A 13502-nucleotide genomic window follows, 5' to 3' on the forward strand; every position below is an offset into this window, starting at 1 on the left:
GTGGGGGTGCCGTTTTTACAAAAAAAAAAAGATAGCACAAGTTGCAGTCCTTCTGGCTTCAGCCCCCACATCTCTAGCTAGCAGTTCAATCTCTGAGCAGGAGGCGGCTGCATCTCCTTGCCAGTGCATCTGCCTCTAACAGCACATGCAGGAACACGACGGCACCAAGCAGAGCACGCAGTTTGCTATTTCACCTGCTGCTGCAGCCACTGACATGTTATCAACAGCTCAAGATGTAACTGAGGACAATAGTGTTTTTCTGGATATCTTTAACCAAAACAACACACCCTCTTTGCTTTTTAAATCAGCACAGGGCAGGAGATTGCAAAGTAAACAAATAGAGCAGGCAATGCTCGACCTCGTGCAGGCAGGATGGGGCTCAGGCAGTGGGGCCAGGAGTCTTACAAATACAGAAGATTTCCCCTGTTTTAATATGTCTAATGGAAGTAGGGGAAACAAATAAACAAATATAAAGCATGAGTTGCTAAAGTATCCTGCTACCCTACCATGGACAGGCTGAAAATGGATAGTCAAACCTCGGATCCTGAATACCTCCGTTTTGGAACGTTTTGGCTCCCGAACGGCGAAAACCCGGAAGTAAATGCTCTGGTTTTCAAACATTTTTCGGAAGCTGAACATCCAACGCAGCTTCTGCTTGGTTGCAGGAAGCTTCCTGCAACCAATCGGAAGCCACATCTCAGTTGTGGAACATTTCAGAAGCCAACCGGGCTTCTGGAACAGTTTACGTTCGACAACCAAAGTTTGACTGTACTAGCAAAGCATGCAAATCACACCGGATTTGGAGTGAGCAAAGGAGGACAACCATTTGTACTCACATCAATCCCAGGTTTCCCCGGAGGGCCATCTGGACCTGGAAGGCCGGGTTCTCCCTTGGCCCCCTGTCACAGAAAAACATTTGAGGAATCAAAAGTGTTCTTAGGGAAAAAAGAAAGTGAAAGCATCACAGTTGCACACTGCCACTCTGGGGGATGTTCAAGGCTCTGTCCAACACTGCAAGCTCAGTTCCACTTGCGCAATGAAACTCCCTCTTCCCTCTCCACATGCCCCCCAGATGTGCTCTGGAGGGTCCCCCAACCCCCTGGAGCAGACTGGTGGGTTGTTGTTTTTTAGTGCAAAGTAATTTGATTTCCCACACAATCACAACCACAGCTTTACAGTGATAAGGTCTGATACTACTTACAAACAATGCATATTAAAATGAAGGCCGTCTTTGCTTTCCAACAGTTACAAAACAGGTCTTAAGCCTCCCACAACAGCAGCTTCTCATAAGCATCGTATTTTGGGCTCTGCATTCTAGACCTAATCCTGACAGTTCAATACAACTCAAAGCTGGAGATAGGTACTGTATGTAACCTGAAAGTGATTGCAGATTTTTATTAATACTAATGTTCACACTATAAACAAATTATAGGCCCAAGTCACCCCTGCTGACATTGCTTGCTTAGATACTCACAGGGCTCCCTGCTGCTCCTGGTGGGCCTTTATCGCCCTAGAGAAAAAAGGGGAGAAATGGTTAATAGCATGTTCCACTTGAAATGATCGCTGTCAAAGCAACTGGAAATGCAAAGTCACCAATACGCAGTTCTGGGGGATATAATGAGCATATCTGCTGAAAGATATGCACAGGCTGCCTCCTTGGAACCAATTCAAGGTGTTGGTTTTGATGTGTAAAGACCCGACAACCTTAGGACCTGGTTACTTGAAAGAACATCTCTCCTCATATTGTCCTGTCTGGGCTCTGAGATTCAGCAGGGATGGCAATGCCAACATCAGCTGATCGCCCCACATAAGCTTTCTCAACAATGGCACCCCCAGCTGCAGCACATCCTCCTTCCATCAATTTGGCTGGCATCAGCTGAAGACAGTCCTCTTTCTGCAGGTCTTTGAAATACGGTTGTTTTGCCTGGCACACCCAGGTAGAAGGTGGAAGGCTTGACACCCCAGTTGGATGAGAGCAGTTTTAAGAAACATTTTTATTAAGAAGAATGTTTATGCAGCTTGCAAGCATCAGCCCGGCAGGAGCCAGCTGCAGATTACTACATACTCTCAAGAGGGAGGGTGTCTGAGGTTTCTATCTTAATTTCTAAGCAGTGATATATTTGCTCATTTGTTAGACTTTCAGTTTTTTATTTAATGGCATGCTCTCAGCGACTGTGGTTATGGCTTAATATGTCAGGCTCAATGGCATCACTGGAGGCTGCCCCTGTGACATCACCATCCCGTGACATCACTGGGGATGACCCCAGGTCTCAGATTTGGAGCCTTAAATCTGGGATGCTCCTGACCTGGCAAACTTACTCCGAACAGGCCTTCTGAACATGTCATATAATGCAGATGGATGTGCTGGCATGCCGTAATTCAGGGGTCGGCAAAGTTTTTGTGGCTTGGGCTGGTTCACGGTCCCACAGACGCCGCGGTGGGCCAGAGTACGCACACATGCATGCACAAACACTATTTCTGGCGCTCCTTCTGGCACAGAAGAGGCGTGCACAGCTTCCCATTGGCTGCAGAAGCTTCCTGCAGCCAATGGGAAGCTGGCCAGTGTCACGGAAGGCGGTCCCCGCTCTGCTCCATGTCAGTTTAGCCAATCGAGTGGGCGGTGGGGGTCCATGGGACGGTTAAATAACCCCCATGGGCCGTTTGTGGCCCATGGGCCTTAGGTTGCCAACCCCTGTCTTAATTGCATTTTAAATTTACAGTTGTATTTTAAACAACATTTTTTTAAAATGCCTTTTATATTGTTGTAACCTGCTCTGAGATTTGCTTTTGAAGAGAAGTGGGGGATAAATCTCATAAATAAAACAAATGTTTTCAGGTTTTCTTTTCTTTCTTTCCATCTTTCTTTCTTTCTTTTTCTTAGTAATGCAAAATATATGCCTCACCCATTACAGGATGGCATGGGTCCACTATAAAGAAGACACATCAACAGGAGGAAAAGTTTAAAAACAGCAATTATTTGTAATGCTGTCGGTAGGGGCCAGACATGCTCCTGGATATTAACAATAAGTCACATACCAAGTGAAAATAAACTTATCACTGGGGAGACATGGAGGGAAGTAGATACAGTGGTGCCTCGGGTTACAAACACCTTGGGTTACAAACACCTCAGGTTACAAACACCTCAGGTTACAGACTCCGCTAACCTTGGGTTGAGACCTTTACCTCAGGATGAGAACAGAAATCGCGCACCCGGCTGCAAGGCGGCAGCAGGAGGCCCCATTAGCTAAAATGGTACCTCAGGTTAAGAACAGTTTCAGGTTAAGAACGGACCTCTGGAACGATATAGACTATTGGTATACAAAGGTGTGGGGCAGGCATAGCCAAACACGGCCCTCCAGATGTTTTGGGACTACAGCTCCCATCATCCCTAGCTAACAGGACCAGTGGTCAGGGATGATGGGAACTGTATTCTCAAAACATCTGGAGGGCCGAGTTTGCCTATGCCTGGTGTGGGGTATTACATTATTAGAAAAATTGGCTCACAAACTGAGAGTTTGTAGAGGCTAATGCAAAAGTGTTAAGTTTTGTTTTCTTTTAAAATAAAGTGTCTAGTCCATATGATTGCTGGGGAAGCATGCCACACTGCTTGCTGTGGACTGCAGGGCCTGGTGCATCTCAGAAGCCAGAATGGTTATAAGTTATGGTCACCTGTATAGACTCTAAAATTAAGAGATGGAAATTAGAGATAGGTCCATGAGAAGGGAAAACCACAAACAGTCATCATGGTAGGGAATCAAAAATTGCATCCAAGGCACTAAGACTCCAGAACTGTGTACTGGAAGCCGTCTCAAGCCCCTGGCATCTGCAATTTCACCCCCTCCAAGCTTTTTGTCTGCAGCCATAAAGACTAGAAACTTGCACTTGGAAATCAAAGGTGCCTGTATTACCAGTGGGCAATCCAGATATCCTGTTCTGAGTTTGCACTGCAATCCCAGAATCACATAAGCGTGCTAAGGGTTACAAGCAAGGGGGTGGAAGACTTGGGATTAGGCCCCACCCCATAGGATCATGGCGTCATAGAACAGATTTCCCTCTACATCATCATCCATCCCAGTTTACACTTTCCCATCCCTTCCATCCCACCACATCCATCTCCCCTTGGCCAACTCCTTAGGCAGCTTTTAAACAATAACAGGAGCCCAACACCCCCTCCCCAGGAAAAGGCAATGCTTATAAATAAAGCCGATGAATGAACACCCCCCACTCTAGCTATAGCCCTCCCCAGCATTCCAGGGAATGTTTTTTAAAGATAAGCCCACGTATGGTAAAGGTAAAGGGAGCACTGACCATTAGGTCCAGTCGTGGACGACTCTGGGGTTGCGGCGCTCATCTCTCTTTATTGGCCAAAGCAGCCGGCATACAGCTTCCTGGTCATGTGGCCAGCATGACTAAGCAGCTTCTGGCGAACCAGAGCAGCGCACGGAAACGCCGTTTACCTTCCCACCAGAGCGGTACCTATTTATCTACTTGCACTTTGACATGCTTTCAAACTGCTAGGTTGGCAGGAGCAGGGACTGAGAAACGGGAGCTCACCCCGTCGCAGGGATTCGAACCGCCGACCTTCTGATAGGCAAGCCCTAGGCTCTGTGGTTTAACCCACAGCACCACCTGTGTATGGTAATACGTATGGTAATACGGTGTTATTGCAGGACGAGAATACAGTGGTACCTCGGGTTAAGAACTTAATTCGTTCCGGAGGTCCATGCTTAACCTGAAACTGTTCTTAACCTGAGGTACCACTTTAGCTAATGGGGCCTCCCACTGCTGCCACGCCACGCTTTCTGTTCTCATCCTGAAGCAAAGTTCTTAACCCAAGGTACTATTTCTGGGTTAGCAGAATCTGTAACATGAAGCGTCTGTAACCCGAGGTACCACCGTACCACTTGGAGATGAATCAGATTCTGGTCTGTACTGTAAATCAGATTTGAGAAAGCAAAGCCCACTGGCTCCCTCTAGCCTTTTTGGATGGGCACTGCACCTGAGATCCTGTATACAATGCCTTCTTTTGTACCCAAACCATCTCTCCCCCCCCAACACACACACACACACACACACACACACACACACACAATCCCTTCTGCTGCTCAGGTTCCTGTGCAGTGTGCTTACATCAATGCCGTCAGCGCCTGGCACTCCTGGCGGACCCGGGGGCCCTCGTGGTCCAGGTTCTCCTGGAGGACCTTGCTAAGGAGAGAAATCAAACAAGAAGCAGAGTTATTTTGGTGGAGGAAAAGGTCACCGAAAACCAAGAACCAACTAAGCTGGACGAGCTTGTCCCACAATCACATCATAACCCCAGAGAAGCCAAAGACTGAAAGCCTCAACCTCTTTCCCGGAGAGCTAGGTTGCAAAACAGAGGTGTGGATATGAGTGTGCCTGAAGCCTTGAGAAGGGCAGACAGATTTCCAAAACACCCCCCCCCCCCATGCCTGATTATATTGCAAAAAAAACCACAAAAAAATTAGCTGAAAATAAGTGAAGCTAACTATTGAGAATAAGGGTGACAATAAGGGATATGGCACAGATCATGATAGATCCGGGAGATTTGAGGTTAAAATCCTCAAGCAGGCAGGCAAATCACTGAGCAACCTTAGACTAAGCACCATCTATTGGTCTGAACTACTTTGCAGGGTTGTTGTAATGGTAAGATGCAAAAGGACAACAGACAGAATTTTGTTTGGGAAAAGAAAAAGGGTTGGCTGCAGCTTTGAAGCCCTTTTGATCAACCAGGTAAAGGCAAATAGATCTTGCTTCCTCCTCCTTTTCCTCTCAGATCTCAGGGTGTCCTAGAATTGGACACAGGATCTTAAGTCAGCATGGAATTTGGCCTCAATGAAATTTCCCCTCAATATGAATCACTGGCTTCAGCTGCCTACTTGTCCAACACATACAGCTTCATAAACTGGGCTGCGGCAATGCCATCAGGCATCCAAATTTTGGACTGACATTTTTTAAGTAGTATCAACAAATTTTAAATGCTCTGTTCAAGTTTCTCTGCAACTTGGCCTTTTGAATTTGTGGGAAGATCAGACAGAAACTCTCCAATCTAAGGAACTCCTTAGGAGGATGCTGGCCGCAGCGAGAACATCTTTGGCCCCAAAACGGAAGACATTACAGGACTTAAGCCTCTCATTGTGGTAAAAGCATACGTGAACCCTGGCTACTGCAGATAAAAGAACTCACAAATCACATGTTTCTAAGGATAAGGAAGAACCAGAACATTTCTATGCCATTTGGTGGCACTGCATTTCTTGTGTGTCAAATCCTCTCCCCCACCACCAAATTGCAAAATTTGGCTTTCGTGATGTGTTCTGCTGCTTTCATTTTTCTCCATTATCTGCTCTCCACATACCCAAAGGCAACTTTGGTGTGCTGTAAATTACAGGCTCTGTGCGATTTTACAAGTAGCTTGAACAAACATGCAGAAGTTGCGCAGAACTCTGGTTGAATTTGGTATCTCAAATTCCTTTGAAATTCTAAAAACAATTTAGGGTGCTTCCAGAGTATTCATCCCAATTTGTTCGTGGGTAGGTTAGATGACATTGCATCAAGTGTTCTCCCACATTTTCTAGTCCATTTCCCCATCACATTCGCAAAACACCCAATTTTTCAGCGAAGCAGGTTTGTTGCAAAAGAGCGCCAAATCGCCTTTAAATGCACAACCTGAATTTGCCAGCATATGAATGAATACAGTCTAACGTGTTCAGTACATAATTTCTCTGAATAGATGGCTGCATACCTTAATACAGACAGTAATAAGTCAGCCTGAGATTACTACTGTGTGTAAAACAAGGAGCTACTATGAAAGCACAGGTCCTTTGGTATATATTTATAGCTGTCGGGGGTTGGCCTGCGTTTCCCCCCAATGATGGCATGCTATAAATAACAGCAAGTAATAATAATAAGGAAGGCTGATTGAGTTTCAGTATGTGAAGTGCTTTCAACAATAAATGCTAAGGGAATGATAAATGTAAGCACTTTGCAGTTCCATTGATTTCAGTGGGGTTAAGCATATGCATAGTAAATACATTCCATTGAAATCAATGAGATTTCAAAGTGCTTACATTTTGCTCTATCAACCAGTATTCTTATTTAAGGGTTTGGAAGGTAGATGATTAGACCGACATTGTTTGAAATAAAACGAGGCATTCCTGTCTGAAGTTTTACTAGGTGGTTTGGTTACTAAGGATCATCTTAAATTTCTCCATGTATGATTACAGCCAGTGCTTTTTTTTTCTTAAAAAAATGTTTAGGGGTACTCTCATTTTGACTCAAGAAAATCACCATTTTACAGTTCAAATCAGGGAAAATAAATACAGTAAATGGACAAAAGTACAAAGATTCACAAAATGTTTAGGGATATGCATCCCCCCCGAAAAAAGCACTGAATACAGCAAATTGAGTCCAGGCCCCTGTGAGCCTTGGAGCTACGTAAAACAAAGCAGTCCAGTCACATCCTAAAGCAATCTGAGGCCTCTGGCTTTATTTCCCCCACTTCTCTTTACTTTAAAATGTGAAATTGTAGGGTCTGGACTGATGCAAATAATATATGTACACGTTCCTAAATAAGGCATTGAACTTATAAAATACCAGCTTTGCAGTCACTGGGGATGGAAACTTCCTGAAGGCATTCGCTGAATGAATAGCCCCCTTTGTCCCTCAAAAAGGGTGGCAAAAGTTTCTCTGTGTTAGGGTCCTGCGTTCTTTTCCAAACCAAAAAGAAGTTGTAGAAAGGACTGCGTGTATCTCTGACTGCATGTCACTGTCCCGAAGGTGGCACCCAATATTCAGCAAATCAAGGGCTTTCCAACCACCACCACCAAATGACTCAAAGCATTATCTTCTCTCTTTTCTGTCACTCACAGCTTCAAAAACTGTTTTTCTTTTTCTTTTCAGAATTAACCAGGGGCTTGGATTTTTATTTTAAAACATCCCATTCCCATCATCAGAGGACCAGCCAAATTTCATCAGCTCCTTTTGTTTGCAATCCGCAGAGAGTCCTGGTTGCTGGACATACCCTGTCCATCACGATCAGGATAATAATAACACATCTTTTGCCCCAAAAGACAGATCCACATAAGTACTTTTTAATTTGGTTCCCAAAGGCAAGATGTTTTTCCGCAGCTGCCCAGGGCCCTACAAAAGGCAGTACTTCCTGCCATACTACTTACTACCACCCTACTCAATATAATGGTATAATGCGAGATCCCTTTTAGACATCTGAAATCACTTTGTTTTGCTTCTTACAACATTGCTTCCACAAATCTCTTCCACAGATCTCTTCCCCGTTCACTTCCAGGGAGTAAAATTCCCCAGGAGTCTCTGTGCCGAAGCACAGGGAGACCCCTGAAAACAACAAAAAACAGTTTCGCCAGGAATAAAAGGAAAGCTCTTCTCTCCTCCCCTGCCCCAGCCAAAGAAAAAGAAAAAAAAGAGAGTATGTTTTATAACCCCAACAATCAAGCTGTGCCAGTTCCCCTCATTATTTTAAGCTTTCAAGAAAAGATAGTGTATTAAAACTAATTATTCAGACATTGTCCTCCAGCACTGGATCCCAAACTGCAATCAAGTTTTGTTGTTTTCTAGGCCCCCACCCCATCTGGCTCACCCCCCACACCTAGACGTTTTCCAGTAGAATCATAGGTAAAAAGGAAACTTACGAATTGTGTCACAGAGAAAGAGATGGTTTGGAGGAGAAGGCAGAATTTGAGGCTACCCAAAAAACTAGCCATATCGAGGTCTTCAGGCTAGCTGGATGAAAAGTGGGGGCCCGCCAGCCCCTGAATGACTAAATCTTTAGATCCAACAGGAGCAGAGAGAAAGGCAGAAAGGAGGAGATGGTGGGTCATTAATATGTAGTATTTTGGTGAAAGGGGAGTTAATGACCTGACTGGGAACTCCCCTCCCAGCCCACTGACATATGAGACGAGAGGAGCTGGGCTCAAAGATGGAATTCATGGGCCAGGTGAAGGGAAATTATTGTAGGCATCCTGCCCTTTTGTCTCCTCTTGGACTGTGGGAAAGTATAAAACATTCATTATTCAGCCCTGTTTAGGGAATTTTTTTATGACTGGTGTTTTAATGTATTTTTAATCTTTTGTTGGAAGCCGCCCAGAGTGGCTGGGGATACTGAGCTAGATCGGAAGGGTATAAATAAATTTATTATTATTATTATTATTATTATTATTATTATTATTATTATTATTATTTTCCTTAGCACAGAGATGTGGCCTTCCAGGTATTGTTTGACTTAGACACTGAGGGCTTTTTTTAGGGAAGCCCTGTTTAGGAAAGTTTTTAATGACTGGTGTTTTAATATATTTTTAATCTTTTGTTGGAAGCTGCCCAGAGTGGCTGGGGAAACCCAGCCAGATGGGTGGGGTAGAGATAATAAATTATTATTATTGTTTTTAAATGAATTTTCACTGGTGCGGGGGGTGAACTCAAGATGGTACTTTAAAATCATGCAAAGGGGTATTTTTAATCTTTATTTTAAAGATTATTTAAATCTTTATTTAAATAAACAAGTACCACAAGGCATTCATTTAAATTAAATTAAATTGTAATTACAGTAATTACTGTGATTTAAATAAACTGAGCATTTAAAACTCCACAACTCCAAAATAGTTTATTTTATTTTATTACAAAATCCCGCTGAACATAAACCTATGGAACAGGCCTTCGTCATCTCCCGCCTCTGGTTGAACGAAAGTAAAGTACAGCGGACTAGGCTGTACCAATCCAATTCAAAGCTATGCGTAGCTATTCATTAACTGCTTGTGTTGTCATACCTCTTCGCAGGTTGCCTGCTACAAGGTTATGCAGGGACACAATTCTTTCTGTTTGCACTGAGCCTGGTGAGGGAGCTGCAATTGCTTCCAAAAGGTTTTGCACCATGCCAGAAGATGTGGGCAGTAGCTGGCGAAGACATGCAGACATTGAACAGCCTATATCACTCCCTTTTGGGATGTGGGACACTGCAGAAATTATTTGCCACTGTTCAGGTGCTTCCTTCCTTAGGGCTCATCCCCACTTCTGCTTGTCCCATGCTTTCGAGGTTTTTCATTTGCCCTGCTGCTTTCCCCAGGAAAACCCGCTGTTTACTGCTCAGTCCTAACAAATGTCAATTGGGTTTTCTGTAGACTGAAGCAGCAATAAACAGGATTTTCCTGGGGAAAGTGTTGGGGCAAAGGAAAGCTCTCCAACCCATGCTTAGAAAACATGGAACAAACAGAAGTGTGGGAGAGCCATCGGGGGGGGGGGGGATTCCCCTTCCCCAGCTTATTCACTCCTATATCTTCTTTTTCTCTAGAAGGTGAAGGCGATATTATAGGAACTGGACTAGGACCTGGGAGACCAGGATTAGATTTACCACAAAACTAATGGTGAGACCTTGGGCCAATCACTCTCTCAGCTTAACCAGAGTTGCTGTGGGGAAATGGAAGACCATGAGTGCCGCGTGAACTCCTTGGAGGAAACCAATGGTGGCAGGGTTTTTCAATGTAATAGAGAAGATCTCCATCTTGTCTGCCCCTGTCCCTGAAGTGGAGCAAGGTTTGAAATACAACAAAAACGAAGCAAGCTTGGTGTTGAAGCCATAAATCCTGCCTGAGTGTCCGTCTTAAGATGGACAATGGGAACCGCTGGGTTCATATTTTTATTGCTGCAAACTGCCTTGATATTTTTGTTTATGCTAGAGGTATATAGATATTTTTAATAAACAAATAACTAAATAATACGATGAGAATGCAAACCTGTACAATTATTTTGGAAAATGGTGTTTGAAAAAGTTTCTGCTATTGTGAGAGGTGATAGTGCCTGGTCTGAGGCTAGCTTTAGAATGTAGTTCTTATGGAGAAACTGAAACACAGCATTTCAGAGCACCAAGACCAAAGATGATTTTGAAACTGTGTGGTAGCTGTTTATTCAAAACACTGGAAAGGTCAATATACCCTCACCACCCATGGCACACTCTGGGTCCATCTGTAAAGATGGAGAGTAAAAGACGCTTAACTGATATAATCAATTCTGTGACAGCTGGGGCTAATGGGAGTTGTAGTCCAAAACATCTGGAGGTGCCTAAGCTGGGGAAGGCAGGTCTGAAGCGTCTCCTGCATGGCTATACACATTCAACAGCCTTCCCTACCACCAACCACTTGTGGCACTGCCTCTGTGTTACTCACTTTTCCTATAGTGTCATTTCTTAATTAATCCAATTAGCACCTCAAATTGAGACTTCTGGGATCTGAAAGCTCAGTGCACACACACACACACACAAAAAAAACATTGTGTAGATTTTTAGTCTTGCAGTATTACAGTTTGGCGTATAAAAAGCTAAGGATGAGGAAGAAATTCAATTCAATTCAGTTTGGAGGTCCATATACCTAATTTGCACTTCCCAAAACAATATGCGCTTTGAAATTCCCACTTCGCCAACTTTTGCAGTGAAGTTTTCCAACCAAATAACGTGTACAGAAATGTACGTATGCCTTCTGCAGTGTGCAGTCTGCAACATCTGCAGTATGCAGCCTACACTGACAGGCAGCAGCTCTCCGGGGCTTCAGCAGGGCTCCTTCTCGGCCCTGACTGGAGATGCTGGGAATTGAGCTTTGGGCATCTGCCAGGCAAAGCAGCCCCCCTTCCTCCGAAATTCCCCTCCCCTCCATGGATCAACACAGCAGCTTCCACTTCTCCTGAAACAAAAACCACTTCGCTCTTCCCCCGCCCCCAACCTATTTATACCCCCCCCGCCGCCCTCATTCATTCACTCTCCCGTTCATTCATTCTTGCCTCACCCTTTCCCCCCCACCGACTTCGCTCCGCCCCTCCGATTTGATTGGCTCTCCGTTCGACGCACACGCCTCTGCAATCCACTCGTCGAATAAACCGAGGTTGACGGGTTTAAAGTATACACAGTATGTATATTAAAAAACCCTCAGAAAGCCGGTGGGCGGGGCTTATATCACAGTCCCGCCCACCTCTCCCGGAAGTGTCTAGCGGCGCTATGTGTGTGCGTGTGCGCGCGTGCGCGCGCGTTGCGCTGCCAGGAGGCGGCGCCGTCAGTCGCTGCCTGGAGACGCGCGCGCGCGCACGTCTTTTTCCTTTCCCCCCTTCCTTCCTCTTTTCTCTTTCTTTCTTCCTCCCTTCCCTTCCCTTCCCTGCCCGCCTCTCTCCGTACCTTGACAACGTCCTCCTTCGCCACCACCACACCGGGGGCTGGGGCTCTTCGGGCTCCCCCTGCTTCCCCTTGAGGGGCCAGAAGGGCTTTGTGTGGGAGGGGAGAGCTGCGGCTGAGGGGCTTTTTGTATTATTTTTTTTTGGGGGGGGGTGTCCTTTGCTGGAGTTTTAGGCGCGGTTTTAAAGTGGCCACAGGCACCGTCCGTCCCCTTCCCCCCCCCCTCCCACGAAGGTGGCGGTGGGAGGCTCCGGAGTCCCTCAGGAAAAACCCCTCTTAAGTCGCCCAGGGTCGAAGGTACACCTGAGTGCCGGCACTGCATGTATATCTGAGGAAAGAGAGGTATTTATTTGCCAGGTGCTTGGCAGGTCCTGTAGGGCCCCTTCTGTCGTGTCTGCAGGTGAAGGGGGAAGAAGAAGTGTGCTTGGGACATGCTCCTTAGTTACTTTCAGGGGTGACCCTTCGGTGGTCTAGGTTGGCGGAGGTACAAGGGCATTCAGACGTCCGGGGTGCTAGGTGCCTTTGGGGAGGCTGAGTTTTGGAGCCTTGGTTTCCAGAGAACTTGCCAGGGTAGGGAAACCTTGGGGACTGTCAATTGAGGTGGTGGTGGTTGGGGGAGGAGGAACTGGCAGCTGCAGCTTATTTAGTTCTGGTGCTGGGTTTTGCTTCTTATGTGGAAAGGGGGGAGCCTGACCTGGCCTGTGCTTTCGGTTCGGGAAGTGCTAGAGGGATGCTGTGACCAGAGGAAGGCCGCAGAGAGGCTGTATTACAGAGCGTAATCCTTTGTAACATGTTAGCGTGCTTCTGGGATATTATTTCAATGGGAAGGTCTGTGGAGGGGTTAAAAACTGTGTGACAGTCAGTTGGGGAGGAGTGCTCGGCTCAGCACTGCAGAAGGCCTTTTTGGCAAAGAGCAAGAGGGGAAGTTGCATTGTTGGGAGCTGAGAGGCCGTTTTCTCTCTAGACCAAGATCTTGATTATGTAGAAGGGTGTGAGCTGAATTTTAGGGTGGGGTGCACTTTATCAGAGGTGTGGAGTGAAGGAGCCTGGAAAGGCCTGCTTTAGAGAGCTAAAGGAAGGAAAGGACATCTCTCCCTTTTTATTTTTTTATTTTTTTTTTTGCACTCCTGCGCAGCCATCTCTTATCTGCAATGACAGGCAAATCGGTCCGGGATGTGGATAGATATCAGGCTGTCCTTGCCAATCTGCTGTTGGAAGAGGAGAACAAATACTGTGCAGACTGTCAGGCCAAAGGTAACATGCGGAACCGGTGACCGTATTGTGGGGTTGGGGAAAACTCTGAGCT

The 13502-nt window shown here is 45.7% G+C and overlaps 2 protein-coding genes across 3 annotated transcripts in view; one reads left to right on the forward strand and one right to left on the reverse strand.

Moving 5' to 3' along the window:
• COL9A2 (collagen type IX alpha 2 chain) overlaps positions 1-8892 on the reverse strand; it is a 55664-nt gene extending 46772 nt beyond the window's left edge. The window contains exons 1-4 of the mRNA XM_081019611.1: positions 8682-8892; positions 5131-5205; positions 1475-1510; positions 837-899 (exon numbers count right to left, since the gene is read on the reverse strand). Coding sequence (XP_080875737.1) covers positions 837-899; positions 1475-1510; positions 5131-5205; positions 8682-8753 — 246 coding nt within the window. The 5' untranslated portion in view covers positions 8754-8892. The remainder of the gene's footprint in view (positions 1-836; positions 900-1474; positions 1511-5130; positions 5206-8681) is intronic.
• Positions 8893-12060: 3168 nt separating this feature from the next.
• Positions 12061-13502, forward strand: part of SMAP2 (small ArfGAP2) — a 28448-nt gene continuing 27006 nt past the window's right edge. The window contains exons 1-2 of one of the 2 annotated variants that reach the window (XM_081018096.1): positions 12061-12538; positions 13332-13450. In XM_081018096.1, coding sequence (XP_080874222.1) covers positions 13348-13450 — 103 coding nt within the window. In that variant the 5' untranslated portion in view covers positions 12061-12538; positions 13332-13347. The remainder of the gene's footprint in view (positions 12539-13331; positions 13451-13502) is intronic. The other variant, XM_081018097.1, reaches the window with a different exon arrangement.

Source organism: Podarcis pityusensis (genome assembly GCF_964106645.2).
Source record: "Podarcis pityusensis genome assembly, chromosome: 8".
NCBI classification, from domain to species: domain Eukaryota; kingdom Metazoa; phylum Chordata; class Lepidosauria; order Squamata; family Lacertidae; genus Podarcis; species Podarcis pityusensis.